The following is a 17,714-nucleotide window of genomic DNA, read 5'->3' on the forward strand; positions in this document are numbered from 1 at the left end:
CACTCCCCCTGCCTGTGCTCCCTCTCTCACTGTGCCTGTGTCTCTCGCTGTGTCTGTGTCAAATAAATAAATAAAATCTTTAAAAAAAAAAAAAAGAGAGAGAGAGAGAGAGAGATTGGAAAAAACTGAGCAGGCTAACAAATGTAGGATTACTTTTCCAAGATACAGTACATTGATTCTGTACCTTGATGCACTAATACTGCATATTATACTCATATCGTACCTTAGCCCTGGACAGTACTCTATTTGTGAGCATTCACACATTTATTCTGCTTGCACTCACCTTGATGTGGTCAGGCCTTCCATGGGTATGGATGCTTTCTGGTACTCCATCTTGGGCTTGAAGGACTCTCTGGGCAGGTAACAGTGATAGAGAGGGTAGTTCTCGGTGTATTCGGAGAGTAGACATGGTTTCTCTATTTTATCATAAATCTTGGTAGGGAGATGTGGACAGTGATGCCGCCTACAAAAAAGACACAAGTCAGGTCTGTTATCTTCTGGGAAAGAATACAGCCAGTCTGATGATGCCACCTTCTCGAAATGGGACCCCAGGTTTTCAAATCAAGACTGCCAGCATTATTGCTGGGTATTTACCCTAAAGATACAAACGTAGTGATCCGAAGGGGCACGTGCACCCGAATGTTTATAGCAGCAATGTCCACAATAGCCAAACTATGGAAAGAACCTAGATGTCCATCAACAGATGAATGGATAAGGAAGATGTGGTATATATACACAATGGAATACTATGCAGCCATCAAAAGAAATGAAATCTTGCCATTTGCGACAACGTGGATGGAACTAGAGCATATCATGCTTAGCGAAATAAGTCAAGCGGAGAAAGACAACTATCATATGATCTCCCTGATATGAGGAAGTGGTGATGCAACATGGGGGCTTAAGTGGGTAGGAAAAGAATCAATGAAACAAGATGGGATTGGGAGGGAGACAAACCATAAGTGACTCTTAATCTCACAAAACAAACTGAGGGTTGCTGGGGGGAGGGGGGCTGGGAGAAGGGGGGTGGGGTTATGGACATTGGGGAGGGTATGTGCTTTGGTGAGTGCTGTGAAGTGTGTAAACCTGGCGATTCACAGACCTGTAGCCCTGGGGATAGAAATATATGTTTATAAAAAATAAAAAAATTTTTTTAAAAAAGACTGCGAGCATTAAAAACAGGAACTTAACTTTTCTCTACTAAACTAGGAAGCGACCAGAATTTTTTTTAATGCTGGATAGCAGCAAACGGCTCATCACCCAAATTCCTTAAATCACAACATTATACACAAGCATAACTGATGGTCAACCACACAGATGCCATACTGCCTGTTTAAATATGAAATACTTCCAGTGCCCTAGTGGGTAAATCGCTGTGGCCCCAAGCCTTTTGAGGGATGCTCCAGCTGGTCTCCCAATCACCCAGCAGTCAGGGTTCAACACCTGACCTGACCCTGCACTGCAGGGCTGTGCACTAAGCCTTTCCTAGTTAGCTGGTACCTGGATCAACTCAGAATGTCACCTTTCCAGATAAGGGCCATCACACGGAGCAAAACCCCCTCAGTTCTGAGCTCGCTCCATGCCACTGGCTATGGAAACCTGTTGCACACTGAAAGCCTGGCTCCTCCTCGGGTCTCGCCTCAGCTGTTGCCCCCACAGAAAGACTTCCACTGGTTATCTTCTACCTAAGATCCACCCAGCAGCCTTCCCCTGGCACAGAGGCTCTCTCATCCCAGCGCGTGCCTCTCCCATCACCTACTGCTCGCAGTCATTGGCTGGTCTGCTGGTGAGCCTGATCACGGTCTCTTGTCTCTCAAGCTCAGTACCTTCTCTATCTTCCTCACTGCTAGAGTCCCTTATCCTGCCTGGTACACCGCAGACTATCTGCCAATGAATAATTACTGATCAAATGACAAGATACAGAAATATATTATTAAATAAACGTGAGGTCTCTTTACACAACTAGATGAGAGAAAAGAATTTGAAGTTATAATTCATGGCAAGTTTTCCCATTTTGCACACATGGTAATAAATGAACCTTAGAATTCTACTTATCGCTGGACAAAGGGTGGCCGTTGGAGCTCTCAAAACCTAAGCAGTCTGTCAATTATTCATATGCCACAGACAACTCTTACCAACCAGCTGGGGCACCTCTTGTCTTCAGACATCAACACAGCCACAAACCCACACATTTGTGATCTCCAACTTCCTTCCACCAAGGAATAGCACAGAATGGCTTATTTTAAAACTTTTTTTTTACGTTGATTTTAATTAGAGAAACAAAATATACAAAAAAAAAAAAAATACACAGTATTCTGGGGCAGCACATGGGGGAAGAGAGAGAGAGAATACATCACTCTTCTCATCTAAAGCATTTTCCAGGCAATGGTTAGCATGCTATTTATTCCTGCTGTTAATAAGTTCCTCCCTCTGTATCAGTGTTTTCCTGCCACCACAGTTGTTACCAGTACTTTTCTTCCACCTCCCAGACCCTAGAGAAAACAATCAACACCTGTTGGGTTCATACGGCTAGTACTGCATATTAACAAGTACCTTTAGAGAGAACACTCTTTGCAGGGCACCTGCCGGCTCAGTCGGTTAAGTGTCCACACTTAGCGGGGAATCTGTCTGAGAGTCAATCTCTCTCTCTCCCTCTCCTCCTCCACTCTGGAGTCACTCTCTAAATAAATCTTTATAAGACAGAGAAAGAGATCCCTATATGATTCTTTTCTCATTTGTAGGTTTGTGTATCAGAAAAGCCTTAAGATAGCACAAACTTGCCACATTCTTTTTTTTTAACATTTTTGTTTGTTTGTTTGTTTTTAAGTAATCTCTACACCAAGATGGGGCTCAAACTTACAACCCAGAGCATCAGGCGGCACAGGCTCCACGAACTGAGGCAGCCAGGCACCCCTACTTTTTATTTTTATTATTACAGAAGTACTACTGGTTCCCAATATTTTAGATTTTCCTAATTATTGACAAGGAAATCTTCCACATAAATATGCCACCCTGAGGGTACAAATTTCAGTGTTAAATACACTTAATAAAAGTTTAGTTGTTCTTTTTCAAAATGCATGTTGTTGGCATTTCATAGACAAAGATTATTGTGTTTAACATTTTATATATTTAATAAAATGGGCCCTAATCATGGCTACATGAGTCAGTGAGTGCTTTCATCTTCTGTTCACTCAAGAGATAATTGTGTTTGCACAGTAAACAAAATAACCGCATCCCATGCTATGTAAACATTAGATATCATTACCATTCCTGTGTTCACCATCAGTCCAATTACCTGAGGTTTCAATCTGAACCAATTAGCACCCTATCATTTCAGGATTCCTACAAACCTCAAATCAAAAGCCAAGAACTGCTGCCTACCAAAAATGCCTCTGCCAATCTATTTTGTTCACCCGCGCTCTGAGAAAAAAAAGTCATGATTTTATTAAGAATAACTTTGATTCAAGCACTTGCAATAAAATCGACCCCACAGGCATAGCAATATTTTCCCTTTCCAGGGCCCTTGTTTTGCAAACCAGTAAAACTTTGTTTTTATATAATCCCCCCTTTCCATAAGGTTACTTTTTTTGACTTCACACTATAAAGACTTATTCCTCAAGAAAAATAAATTTCATGGCAAAATACTACATTGTGATTGGTATTGTGAGAGGGGATTTCAATAAAGCAATAAGCTTCCACTCAGACACTGATGTTCCTTGAAGTGGAATGTTATCTGTCTAAAGGGAAGGCGGCCGGGTTGTTCTGAACTCGTTGCTAGTTAACTAAAATCTGTCTCACTCTGAAGTACCAAACTCTTAATTGAAAGTAAATGTTTCACCACCTGTCTGCTCCTAGGACCCCCTCCTTTGCCTTACTCTTTAACCCAAAGCCCTGAGTATACTCTCAAGTCGCCAAGCACGGTATCTCCTCCTTGTCGGTCTGCCACCTTTTTCCCCAAAAAGGGAAACACTTCAATTCTTAATTTTTAGTGGGCCTAGGAGTGATTAAAGAAAGTGTGTGGAGGGAATCTTGAGTGGCTCAGTCAATTAAGCAGCTGCCTTCGGCTCGGGTCATGATCCCAGGGTTCTGGGATCGAGTCCCACATCAGGGTCCCTGCTCCATGGAGAGTCTGCTTCTCCCTCTCCCTCTGCCTGCTGCTCTCCCTGCTTATGCATGCTCTCTCCCTGTCAAATGAATAAATGCAATCTTTAAAAAGAGAGAGAGATTGGAAGAAAGGAAGGAAGGAAGGGGAAAAGAATGTGGAATCACCAAGCTTGGGGTATTTTATTTTTTTTAAGATTTTATTTATTTATTTGACAGATAGAGATCACAAGTAGGCAGAGAGGCAGGCAGAGAGAGAGGAGGAAGCAGACTCCCTGCCGAGCAGAGAGCCTGATGTGGGGCTCAATCCCACAACCCTGGGATCATGACCTGAGCTGAAGGTAGAGGCTTTAACCCACTGAGCCACCCAGGCGCCCCAAGCTTGGGGTATTTTAAAGTAAGCCTGACAATCATGAGCCCAAGAAAGGAGACCTCTTCAAACTCTGATACCCATATCCTTTGAGGGGCTGCCATGGCCACCAGGCTGGGGGTACACACTCAAACCAGCCCACTAGGGGCCACTAGGCAGAGAAGGCAAAAGGAAGGGAGGCTTCCTTACCAGGACCATCTAAAGTCTTTCCACTCCAGAATTTACTAAAGGACCACAGGAAAAAGGAAATAATCCTGACTTTTTCTGATATTTGGTAAAGGGAATAGTGGAAACCTTTCAACAGAACATAGAAAAGGTGAATAATAGTTGACTCTGAGCACTGACTCCAAGCTAGAACTATGGAATTTTAAAAATTGAATTTTAAAAGGGGTCATGGAGGGATGCCTGGGTGGCTGTCTGTTACGCACCCGCCTTCGGCTCAAGTCGTGATCCCAGGGTCCTGGGATCAAGTCCCGCATCAGGCTCCCTGCTCAGGAGGAAGCCTGCTTCTCTCTCTGCCTACTGCTCCCCACTATTTATGCTCTCTCTCTCTCTCTCTCTCACTGAAAAGTAAGTGGATAAAATCTTTAAAAATAAGTAAAGAAGAGGAGCTATGGAGATTATCTAATCCAATGTCCTCACAATGCTGACAAAAAAAAAAAAATCAGAAGTTCAGATAACCATGTGTACAACCCAGCCATGGAAAGCATCTAGTTCTCTTTTGCATCTGAATGACCAGACTCATTTCCTGACATCTAGGTCTGTAGGATCCATAGAATGGATGAGAGAACATTAAAGATCTGACAAGTTCCTCTAGCATTGCAGCACCTGATAGAGAATACAAGCCAGGTAGGAGAGCCACACACATTTTAAATGTTCTAGTAGCTACCTTCAAATGGTAAAAGGAGGCAAAATTAATTTGAATATATTATTTAATCCAATATATTCCATTTCAACATATAATCAATATCAAAAATTAAGATATTAATTTCATACTACAACTTCAAAATCCAATAGGCATTTTACATTGACTGCATGTCTCAATTAGAAATAACACATTTCGAGGCACCTGGGTGACTCAATCAGTTAAGCGTCCAACTCCTAATTTCAGCCCAGGTCACCATCTCAGGGTCGTGAGATCGAGCCCCATGTCAGGCTCCACACTCAGCACAGAGTCTGCTTGAGATTCTGTCTCTCCCTCTGCCTCCTCCCCACCCCCACTCACACACACACGCACTAAATAAATACATAAATAGATAAATAAAATCTTTTTAAAAAAAGGAATGGATACCACATTTCAAGGGCTTACTAGCCCCCGAAGGTGGTGGCTAGTAGCACAATCTAGAATCTGAAGGTTCACAAGAAAGAAATGCCAACCCTTGGATGCCAGCGTTCTCCGCAAGCAGAAGAAAGAACAATGTACCTAGAAATATTTTTCTTGATTCATATCACATTTATCTCCTACTTGGACTCTCTGACTTGCCTTCCTGGGACATAAACAGAGGCCCTAAGAGACAGGAAAAATTGAATTTTCCTTTAATTCTTCTCGCTCCACAGAGCCAAGCTTCAGTTCCATGTGCCTGTGACACTCTCCAGAACTGCCCTCCTTCCTGCCACTTCCATATTCCCAAAATGCTTCTCGTTCTTCAAGGCCCATCTTGCAAGCCATGCCTACCACCACCACCACCACTCTTGGAAGCTGCTAAGAATGCAACTTCACTGTCACGGGCTAGGACTCACTGTCTCCTCTGGGTGTGTGCCTGGCTGTGTCCCTACCTCTTTCAGGAACATTTTTCTATACCGCCTTACATGGGCGTTTACTTATAAACTTTCAGATCAATTCTCCTCATGGCTGCAAACACAGATGTTCATCCTGGCAAAAAGCTGATGAACAGCATGGCAATTCTTCTGGCCACCAACAAGCACCACAAACAATAGCCAGGGTACTGTAACTGAATTTCTCAAGCACAGAAGCTTCCAATCCTCTTTTTTTTTTTTAAGATTTTATTTTATTTTTTTATTTTTATTTTAAAAATATATTTAAATATATTTTATTTATTTTATTTTTATTTATTTAAGATTTTAAGATTTTATTTACTTATTTATTTTTTTAAAGATTTTATTTATTTATTTGACAGAGATCACAAGTAGGCAGAGAGGCAGGCAGAGAGAAAGTGAGAGAGGGAAGCAGGCTCCCTGCTGAGCAGAGAGCCCGATGCAGGGCTCAATCCCAGGACCCTGGGATCATGACCTGAGCAGAAGGCAGAGGCTTTAACCCACTGAGCCACCCAGGTGCCCTCCAATGCTCTTTTAGATGGTGACCTGTTTGTAAACAATATAGCATCTATGGATAGCAATGACTTCTCTTGCCTCTACCATGGTTTCCCAGACTCCCCCGAGTTTAGCCTGGTGTGGGCAGGGAAGAAGGCTCTCCTTCACTCCGGAAGGCAATGCACATGGCAGAGAGGGACTTTGGAGGCAGGAAGATCTGGTTTCCAATTCTAGGCCTGTCACTGACTGCTTGTGTACTGTTAAGGAGCCTTTTTTTCCTTAGTTAATGTAATTCTTCTGAGCTTCAGTTTCTTCCCGATATGTAGATAACTTCTACTTTGTAGGATTATGTGGATTAAATCAAATACTGGAGATAAAAGGACTAGCCTAGTCCAAGGCAAGCAGTCTGAAATTAATAGGCTGTTTATTGAGCAATTACTATCCACCACATGGGCTAAGAGTTTTATATGTTATCCCGTCTAATCCTCATAGTAATGCCACAAACAAGACACTATTATCCCCATTTTATAAACATGAAACTGAGACATGGGAGGTGTGATTTTGCTCAAGGCCACATAGCCAGACTGCAATGAAATCAGGACTAAAACCCCAGATCTTCTGCCTGATTCCAAAGCCTGTGCCCTTAATCACAGCCATATACTGTGTGGTTTCAGGGGAGGCCAACCTATACCGAATACCTCTGGTTTCTGGATGCCCGGGTAAATGTAGGGACAGCCCAGTTAATAGGCTGCTCTTAGACCTGTCCCTTCCCCTTCACTACACTCAGAATCTTCCAAGGCAAGACACACTCCTCTTTCCCAAAGACCCTAAAACTATTCTGAAAGAAACCCACAAAGACATACAATTCCAAATACTCTTTAAAATTCTGACCTTTCCATTGCTTCTTGGCCTTGGGGCTAAGATCAAGTGCAAAACTCTGACCTTTCCACAGATCTTTGATGTCATCCAAAGAAGAGCAAATCATTCAAGCAGTAACAATAACAACCAGGAAAACAAAGAACATGGAACGCCAGGTCCAGAGGACCCACGAGATCAGCCAGCCCTACCGCTTCCTCAGGCAGATGTGGACGCTGGGACCAAGAGATGCTGAGCTGCTGCCTGAGGTCACACAGCTGGTCAGCAGCAACGTTCAGCCCACGTCCCACGTCACCTCCCACATAACTGACTTCCAGTTACAATCCAATGTAAAACTCAAAGTTCACACTCTTTAAGGATTTACAGCCCATTTTTCCTTTTTTCCAGTAGTTAGGAGTCTGTGACCTGTCACAGCTGCTATGTGAGGGAAGAAAACAGAGCAGAAAATGCATTCTTGGGTCTAGTAGTGGAGAAACTGCCAAGGATCAGCAAACCTCCAGTCATAAAAGTCACATTCCACGCTGATAGTTCAGAAAGAGTCCAGGGTGTCTAGAATAACAAAACTTGAAGTTCCTAGAGGCAGGATCTTCTCAGAGGAAAACCCATGTCTCTGGAATGGTCTCCTTGAACATGAGCAGCTCACAAAGCCAACCCAAGTAATCTCTGCTGGTAAGTAAAGCTAGTGCTTTTCCTGAAATGCATATTATATACTTTCAGTGACTGATAAACTTCCAAATTGTTTACTAAAATTTCTTCTTTCCTCTTTATAACATACCCAAAGAGCCAAAGGACAAGTGAAAATGTTTTTATTAACAGATACATGGGACCATTTTTGAACATACATAGATATATATTTCATGCCGATGTTGAGACATAAGGACTCATACTCCCTACCTACCTTTTCTATACAGATCTTTAAAGAGTCAGAACAGGGGCACCTGGGTGGCTCAGTCAGGTAGGCCTCTGACTCGTGATTCCAGCTCAGGTCATGATCTCAGGGTCGTGAGATCAAGCGCCATATCAGGTTCCATGCTCAGTGCAGAGTCCGGTTGAGATCCTCTCTCTCCCTTGCTTCCTCCCCCTGCTCACACACAAGCGCTTGCTCACTCTCTAAAATAAATAAATAAATAAATAACATCTTTAAAAAAAAAAAAATCAGAACATTGTGAGAAATCTGGTAACTCCAGCTTATGTTCTGCCCACAGTACTAGGGAAGTGAGCAGGGAGTATAAAGTAGAACTCTTTGGTGGCAACTTGTCTTTCAGCAGATCAGAATTAGAGTGACAGAAGGCAGGTCCAAAATCTTAAATATGGGAAGGAGAGTAAGCAACCTGAAGACCATTTGGTACAAACATGACAGGTGCAAACGATGACCCAACCAGCAGCGCCTCAGAGGCCACAGCGAAGAGAACCTGAGGTCACAACTGAGTTTAGGGAGAAAGATTGTCTTGATTGATTAGCCATTTCTGTCAAGGATGCCAGGCTAGGGAAGTGGGGAAGAGTGGATCAATCAGCCAATCAACAAAAGGGAAGGAAAGAAAGGAAGGGAATACTGGTGGAGATGACCACACACCATTGAAAATGGTGACTGGCTGGAATGACACCTTTGGAAAATATCCAGAATGACAACAAAGCCATAAAAGTATAAATGAACTCCCTAAGAAGACAAAGTAATAAAAACAAGGACAAAACCTTGAAGAGCACTAGGTTTAGGAAATAGGACAAAGAAGTTGCAGGGTGGGGGAGAAAAAAAAAACCTCACAATAAAAAGAAAATTCAGGGGCACTGGGGGGCTCAGTCATTAAGCATCTGCCTTCGGCTCAGGTCAGGATCTCAGGGTCCCGGTTCAAGCCCCATCTCAGACTCCCTCCTGGGCAGGAAGCCTGCCTCTCCCTCTCCCACTCCCCTTGCTTGTGTTCCCTCTCTCACTATGTCTCTGTGTTAAATGAATAAAATCTTAAAAAAAAAAAAAGTAAAAAAAAATTCAGTGACGTAAAGGTCAAATAAAGACTTAAGTGTTCAACAGTTAAATGCCACAAAAAAAAAGACCTGAGGACAGACAAAAAGACATCTCTTCTGTTGACTGAAAATTGCCTTTAGTGGAGCCATGAATTGAGGCTGCTGAAGTGGAGGGAGAGAGACCACCATGCTGAAAAATCTGGTAGCAAAAGTGGCAAGAAAAATCGAACAGGAGCTCAAGAAACTACCCAGGAAGTACCTAAGAATTGTTAACCATGTGATCACCATCAGGAGCCCGTGGACAGAAGTCAGATCATCTCTCTGTAGGTAGGGAAACAGATTAGAAGAGCGGGATCCCTTGATGAGCAAAAATAATTGATGGAGCCAGAGCCTGGGCTGCAGAGGAGATGTGATGGAGGAAGGAAGGTGGACGAGGCTCAGGAGACAAGATGAGAAGGGAATCAGCAGCACCAGTTTGACAGCCTTGACCCAGAGTACAAGGGCACCAGAAGAGGGAGAGCAGATGAGGTGGGAAGGCAGCCAGAAGAGATGTTCAAAGTGTACACAGGGCACTCAGGGCAGGGGGGGTGGAGGGGGATGCTGAGGGACAACTAGAGAGAATGCAGACCTGCTTCCAGGAGTAGTATGGTCAAGGGCAGGGCCCAAGAGGCCCAGCTGACCCATGTCAGGTGCAGGACTCTCTGCAGCAGAGCTTGGTGTCTCTGGGGAGAGCTGTGGCTTGGCAGACAGGAATCTGAGGGGATATGGCAGGAGAGGAGCCCTGGCAGGCCATGAGCACTCAGGCTTGGAGGACAGAAGGGAAGTCAGCAAGAGCCAGGGGTCTTTGGGAGAAACTGCGGGCCTGGAGAGAGCAAGACAGAATGTGTGCGGGGCTATTCTTCCCCTTGTCAGTCAAAAGGAAGAAGAGTTTCTTCTGCAAAAAAGTACTGACATTAACTGGAGAAACCATTTCAAGAAAGTTCAATTGGTCAGGGCATCTTCAGAAGATACAGGGCAGGGACTCTGGCAGGGGCCCCATGGACCCTTGGAAACAGACACATGGAAGAGGAGAGAGAGAGAAACAGGCCAGTTGCCAAGGCTCTTTCTCTTTCTAACTCTTAGAGAGTCAAGCCTCCCCAGAGACTTGGCAACGCTCAACCCAGAACTTCATTCCTACCCATTCCCCTTCACTTCCTTCAGGTTTTAGATCAAAAATACCTCCTTCTAGGAGGACTTCCGAACCCCCACATCAGTTCATGTTCACTCTGCTCTTGCCCACATTCACACACACATGCTGGTAATCTCTTGCTCAAGTCTAACCTGCCGGGGGGTCTTGTTGCATTACCTTGGTGCATGGCTCCTGATGGGCACTCAATGTATGATTGCTGGAAGCATACAAGAACAGGGCCAGGTATGGTCATGGCCTCGCAGAGAACAATTACAAACGGCTGAAGAGGAAACCCAGCACCTATACTCATGTTTGTTTACCCTTGTTGTATGGCTCTTCCCCTTGTAAACAAAGCCTAGAAATTGGTTTTTAAAAACAAATCTTTGGACCTGTCTCAAATCTCTCTCTCTCTCTCTCACATACACACACACACACACACACACACAATTTGAGCTGAATTACAAACCCAGATGTGAAATCTAGAATTATAAATGTTTCCGAAGAGAATATCTTTGTAACTTAAGGGAAAGCAAAGAAAATAGTAATTATAAAAGGAGGAATTAGTTAGACATTGTCCAAGTCAAAACCTGCTCAAAGATACCATTAAGAAAATAAGCAAGGAAGCCACACACTTGGAAACAGCATTTGCAAAACAGATATCCAGTCAAAGACTGAGATCCACAACATATAAAGATTAAATATAACTCAATAATAAAGACAAAAAATAACAACCAAAGATTTGAACAGACACATCACCAAAATGATACACGAATGGATAATAAACATAGACAAAAATGCTTAATATGCATCATCAGGAAAACATCAGTTTAAACTGCAGTAAGATACCACTACACACATACCAGAATTGTTAGAATGTTAAAAACTGACAAAAGCTACTGCTCACAAAGTGAAACAACACCAATTTTCTTCCATTGTTGGTAGGAATGCAAAATAGTCCAAGACTATTTGGCAAAATACATAGCCATTTCAGGGTGCCTGGGTGGCTCCGTTGGTTAAGACTCCAACTCTTGGTTTCCACTCAGATCATGAGTTTGGGGTCAAGAGACCTATCCCCATATCAGGCTCTACATTCAGCACAGAGTCTATTTGGAGTACTCTCTCCCTCTCTCCCTGCCCCTCCTCTGCCCTTCCCCTGGCTCCTGCTCACTCATGTGCTCTCTCTGTCTAATATATTAAAAAATCTTTTCTTTTTTAATGTATGGTCATTTCTACATTCTGGGCTACCTCCTAGCCCAGCAATTCCATTCCTAGGCATTTACCCACAAGAAATAAAAACCTTTATTCACAAAAAAAGAGTTAGTCAAGAATGTTCACAGAGGCACACTCGTTTAACCAAAACTAGAAACAGGCCAGACATCCATCAATGGGAGCACAGGTAAACTGTGGTATAATCATTTGACGAAAAAGTACTCAGCAAAAAAAAAAAAAAAAAGTACTTTCAGTCATACAGCAGCAAAGAACATTTTCAGCAGAAGAACAACAAATCAAAAGAGCACATGCTTTATGATTCCATTTATGTGAAATTCTAGAACAGGAGGAACTGATCTTTAGTGGTGGGAAAAAATCAGATTGTTGGTTACCACTGGGAGTGAGAGAAGGGACTGACTGGGAAGGAGAATGCAAGAACCTTCTGAGGTGTTGGTAATGTTCCATATATGGTATGGGTCTGGGTTGCACAAACAGTGGAATTTCTCAAAACTCAGCAAATACCACCTCAAGATTTAGGAATTTCACTGTAAATTTACCTCAAAAGAAGAAAAAGGACAAAAATATCGTGCTGCCATTAACGATATGAATGCTGAACTATTTAGGGGAGAAGTCTGCTGACTTCTGTGACTTACTCTGAAATACATAAAAAAAAAGATGGGTGGATGGAGGGATGGATGGAAAGATACGTCGATGTTAATGCTAGAATCCAGGCAGCGGATATACAAATGTTCACTTTAAAATCTTTTTTTTTTTAAAGATTTTATCTATTTATCAGAGAGAGAGAACAAGCACAGGCAGACAGAGGCAGAGGGAGAAGCAGGCTCCCTGCCGAGCAAGGAGCCTGATGCGGGACTCGATCCCAGGATGCTGGGATCATGACCTGAGCCGAAGGCAACTGCTTAACCAACTGAGCCACCCAGGCATCCCTAAAATCTTTTTAATTTTGTTGGATGTTTGAAATTTTTCAAAATGAAATGCTGGGGAAGAGAAAGAACAAGAAAAGTCTCCAAAATTTTCTAATCTTTTATAAAGATTTTATTTATTTATTTATTTGAGAGAGCACGTGCGTGTATGAGCAGGGGGAGGGGCAGAGAGAGGGGGAGAGAATGTCAAGCAGACTCCATGCTGAGTACAGAGCCAACCCAGGGCTCAATCTCAGGATCCTGAGATTACAACCAGAGACGAAATCAAGAGTCAGCTGGTCCGTGGACTGGGCCACCCAGGTGACCCTAAAATTCTCTGATTTTTAGATGTGATCATGACATTGTGGTTATATAAGAAAATGTCCATACTTTTCAAGATGCATAATAAAGTATTAAGGGGTAAAATGACAAGATGTCTTTAACTGGATGAACCAAATCTTAATAATTATCAGTGTTGGAAATGTGTACATGGGGTTTGGTTGATCACTTTCTTTTCTTTTTTTTTTTTTTTTTTTTGCAGATTTAAATTCTTTTAATGAAAGAAATATTAAAACAAATCCCTAAGAGGTAGGGCCTACATGAAACAAGTGTGTATCTGCTTAAGCAAGAGTTCCCTTGAGGCTAATAGGGCTTTAGTCCAACCACCTGGGACAAAACAGGATTTTGATTTAAGCTGATGATAAGTGCAGAGCCAACAACCTAAGGAAGCTTCCCTTCTCACACTCTGAAATTTGTATCAGCTGCACTGGGCTTGTTCCCACATGGCCTTTCAGTGTCCTCCAGCCAAAAAGCAGCAAGCTCACATACTTCACTGGAGTTTCACTGTCTTCAAGAAATCTATTAAGCACCCTATGAATTTTAGATGAAATCCGACAGCTGTGCTAAACAAATCTTCCCAAGGCTCTCTTTCAGGCATTGCAAAAGCAACCAAAGCCTGTTTAATCTCGATCTTAGAACAATCACTGTCCTCAACCCACCACCACCTCACCCCGACCCAAGATGGCTTTGCTTGCTTAGCACTCTGTGGTCACTCTTATCATACCATTAGTCCCACAACATTAAAAACTGCTTAGTGCTTATTTGCTGCCCAGACTAGGCTCCCCTTCTGTGGGGGATGGGGGATGGGTGATAAGAAGGATATTTTGTTCACTATTATAACCAGCTAGGCTCAAGGTCCAGAATACCTACAAGTTGACAAAAATTTTTTTGGATGACTGGATGACAGAACTGTAGAACACATAGTTTACAGAAATTTTCCATGTGGTCTCACTCCTTTTGTGACCCTACAGCTAAGGAAGACAGAAATTACTAACCCCCTTCCCATATCCCAGATGTGGGAGCAAGGCCAGGGGGCTCAAGACTTGGTCAACCTCACAGCAAAATCAGTGGTAAAACCAGGACGAGGGCCAGTTTTGCTGACTTCTCAAGAGACGCTCTTTTCATCATATCTAGTTCCTTTCTGAAGAAAATTCAAGTTAATCACTCAGAATCTGAGACCCTTTTCCTCCCACAATCACAGAGCTTGGAGTTGGGGATGGAGTGGCCTCTGACTTACAATGCTGAAGAATGAACGGTACCCAATGAGCATGGATCTTACTTAGAAAGCAGGGAGAGTCTAAAGTTGGATAAACGCCACTGCCTATAAAACCCCAGATGTTTGGCTTGATGTTTCCACATGTTAAATGTCTCATATAATTAATTAAGGTAGAAAGACAACAGTTTTACTACTATATACCCTGTCAGTTTCCACCAGCTAGCTGACAGCCACCACCGCACATGCATTAATTTGTTTCATACTCTCTCCCTCCACACAGGCCCTTGTTCTCATTTCGCATAAAGAGCCATGAAGGGCTGTGAAAACACAGCCCCTTTCTGGGAGATGATCAGAAACTGGCTAAGAGTACCATGAGCTGTCATCTTTGAGGTCAGATTTCCCCAAACTACAGTAGCTCCTAAGAGACTCCTGCTTCTCTCTCAACTTCAAGTTTGGGGAAAGAACTGGAAGTTCTGCATGAGTCTGTAAATAAAAGACCAGCCATCAGCTCAGGTGTGCTGCCACTACCTTCTCCCTAACCCTGTGTATGCGGACATCTAGCCCAGCCCTCTTTCAGCTCTGAGTTTCAGCAGGTGAACTAGCAATGGCTTGAGCAGGGCCAAAGGTCCACGGAAGATGCCAGGCATAGCTGCCTTCCATCTCCTCCAGCACAGCATCCTGACATCCCAACTCTGGGGCTCAGTACTGTCTTTATGTCCTACACAAAGTTATTGAATGGCCTGAGAGTTGTCAAGTGCCTTACAAATTACTGTGAATTACCAGGTACTTCACAGGGTTTACAGACAGACATCCCACAGCCTTGAGCCCCACAACTTGGAGCTGAGGTATCTTTAGCCTCCATGTCAGATTTTCAGATTTTCAATGCCAAGGGCTCTGTCAAAGTCTCCGGAGACTCTTCTGTCTCTAAACATAAACCTGTCTCCTGCTATGGATATTGGAGGAGAGATGGCTTCCGTGCATTCTCTCCTGCCCCAGACCTCCCACCAGAGACCATTTCCCACCTGAGTAACCACAGAAAGGAACACTTTGTCCTTCAAAGCAGCATGTGGCCAAGCAAAACATGCAGGCAGATCTGAATCTAGTAGTCAATGCCTCAGTTCAGACAGTGAGAATTTTCTCCACCACTCGCTCATTAGCTACCAACCTGATCATTAACTCAACATTCCCATACCCCACTGCTGCTTGCCTGAATTCTGGAAACCTTTGGAATCTCAACTGATAGCAAAATTTCAACAGCTATTCTAACCTCAATCAAAAAAAGATTTACTATTGCTAATCTGCATTTTTTTTTCTCTCTGCCTCTAAGGAGCTTTTCAAAATTTGAGCCAAATATCCTATAATGTCATTAAAGTGAAAGAAAAGTAATTTCAACAATGAGTGGAATGACGGTAGAAAAACTGCCTTATTGCACTAAATTTATTCCTCCGTGTAACATAAATATTTTTAAACAAGCATTTGATTCCTAGGGACTGAAGTCACTATTCATGACACCCCTTTCCCCACCCCCCAAAAAGCAGAAGGCTGAATTTTGAGTTTAATTATTACCACAGCTGAGCGGCTGTAACAAAATTATTTCATTGTGTTGTGTGCTCATAATTCAATATGTCAAAGTCGTCTCTGATTTCGTTAATGATTCTTCCCTATTTCTCAGATGTTTGGCTTAAAGGGAAAATTTTTAAGTCACCTCTTTCCAACTGTACTCTTTCAATATATTCTTCTCTCCAGCAATTAAAGTTTACTGCTAGGAACTTTATATGGATTGTGTGAAACACAATCATTCAATAAAATATGTTATCATATGTGTTAACAGCAACACGCTTTCTTATCTCTGAAGAAATATCCTGCTTTATATTGACTGCCCAATAAACAATAACAGAAAATTCAGGTTATGCTTTGTTACTTGACAAAAACCACAAAGATTCCTGGCATAAAGAAACCAAGTTGCAGAAATTGTTCTTTTTTTTTTTTTTTTTCTTTTTTTTTTTTTTTTTTTTTTTTTTTGGTTTATATGTTTTAGCTAAAATCAGAACTTGTTAAACCCCTTGGGCTTCTGGAAGAATGCAGAGGATTTAAAGAACATTTCTTACTGGACCTCCCAGATGCTGGCAAAGGTCTAGGGAATGAGGAGGTGTTAGGAGAGAACAGACAGATCTACACACATGATGGGTGTTAAGTCCGTTCTTGATTTCTGGTAGAGATAGCCCTTCTTTACAGAAAAAGAAAATTCACAAGAATAAAATTCTTGGCTCTCAAGAATCTTTTTTCGTCTCCCATCACAGAAGAAACAAACACCAAACAGTTCTATCACACCAGCTGACAAATGTGGCCTTTGCGTTTTCTTCATAAAGGTATAAACTGCATACTAGATTTGTACACTTTCAAAGGTAACAAGATGAGTCATTAACATTTAGAAAGCACTAGTATTTATTAAGCACCAAGGGTTGGGCACAGATCTTAAGTCTCTATGTGTAGCATCTCACTTAATCTTCACCACAACCAAAAGGCACAGAAAACACTTCAGACCTGAGGTTGTGGGCCATGGTGCACCAAGACCCCAGAGGCCACAAAAGTCCAGTCATGAGGGGCGCCTGGGTGGCTCAGTGGGTTAAAGCCTCTGCCTTCGGTTCAGGTCATGATCCCAGGGTCCTAGGATCGAGCCCCACATGGGGCTCTCTGCTCAGCAGGTAGCCTGCTCCCCGCTCCCCCGCCGCCTGCCTCTCTGCCTACTTGTGATCTCTGTCAAATAAATAAATAAAATCTTAAAAAAAAAAAAAAAGTCCAGTCATGAGAGCCACACAGGGGCATTCATAAGGGAGAGGACCAGGGTCTCTATCTCTGACCCTCTAAGCAGCCTAAGGGGGGCAAGGCTAGAACGTCCCCCCACCACAGCTTCTAGCAAATCCCATCCTTCCTCATATTCTCCAGTCTTTGCTCTTGCCTGTTCCTTTTTCTCCTTTTTTTGTGTTCTCATTATGTTAAGTCTCAAATCCTTCAGGATCAAAGGTGGAGACCACTTCCAACCCACAAGACTCTAGGAGGCAAATTCCACTGAGAGACACAGTATCAGCAGCCCCGGATGCTGGTTATTTTGCCCTCTGCAACCAAGGGTAAAGTCAAAACCCCTGCCCAGAAGCCTTCTCACTCACTGGAACCAGATCATAATGCTGCCCCCAAGCTGCAAGGGGAGCTACAAGTCAAAGGTCTGGCTTCTTGGTCACCATAATGGACAAAAGGCAAGAGAGATGGAGTGTGGAGAGTAATCTG

The 17,714-nt window shown here is 42.9% G+C and overlaps 1 protein-coding gene across 1 annotated transcript in view; it reads right to left on the reverse strand.

The window, feature by feature from the left end:
* SAXO1 (stabilizer of axonemal microtubules 1) overlaps positions 1–17,714 on the reverse strand; it is a 103,004-nt gene that overhangs the window by 28,026 nt on the left and 57,264 nt on the right. The window contains exon 2 of the mRNA XM_045079655.1: positions 284–463. Coding sequence (XP_044935590.1) covers positions 284–463 — 180 coding nt within the window. The remainder of the gene's footprint in view (positions 1–283; positions 464–17,714) is intronic.

The sequence above is a fragment of the Mustela putorius genome, unplaced genomic scaffold (genome assembly GCF_011764305.1).
Source record: "Mustela putorius furo isolate JIRA1106 unplaced genomic scaffold, ASM1176430v1.1 tig00000421_pilon_pilon_pilon, whole genome shotgun sequence".
Lineage (NCBI taxonomy): Eukaryota > Metazoa > Chordata > Mammalia > Carnivora > Mustelidae > Mustela > Mustela putorius.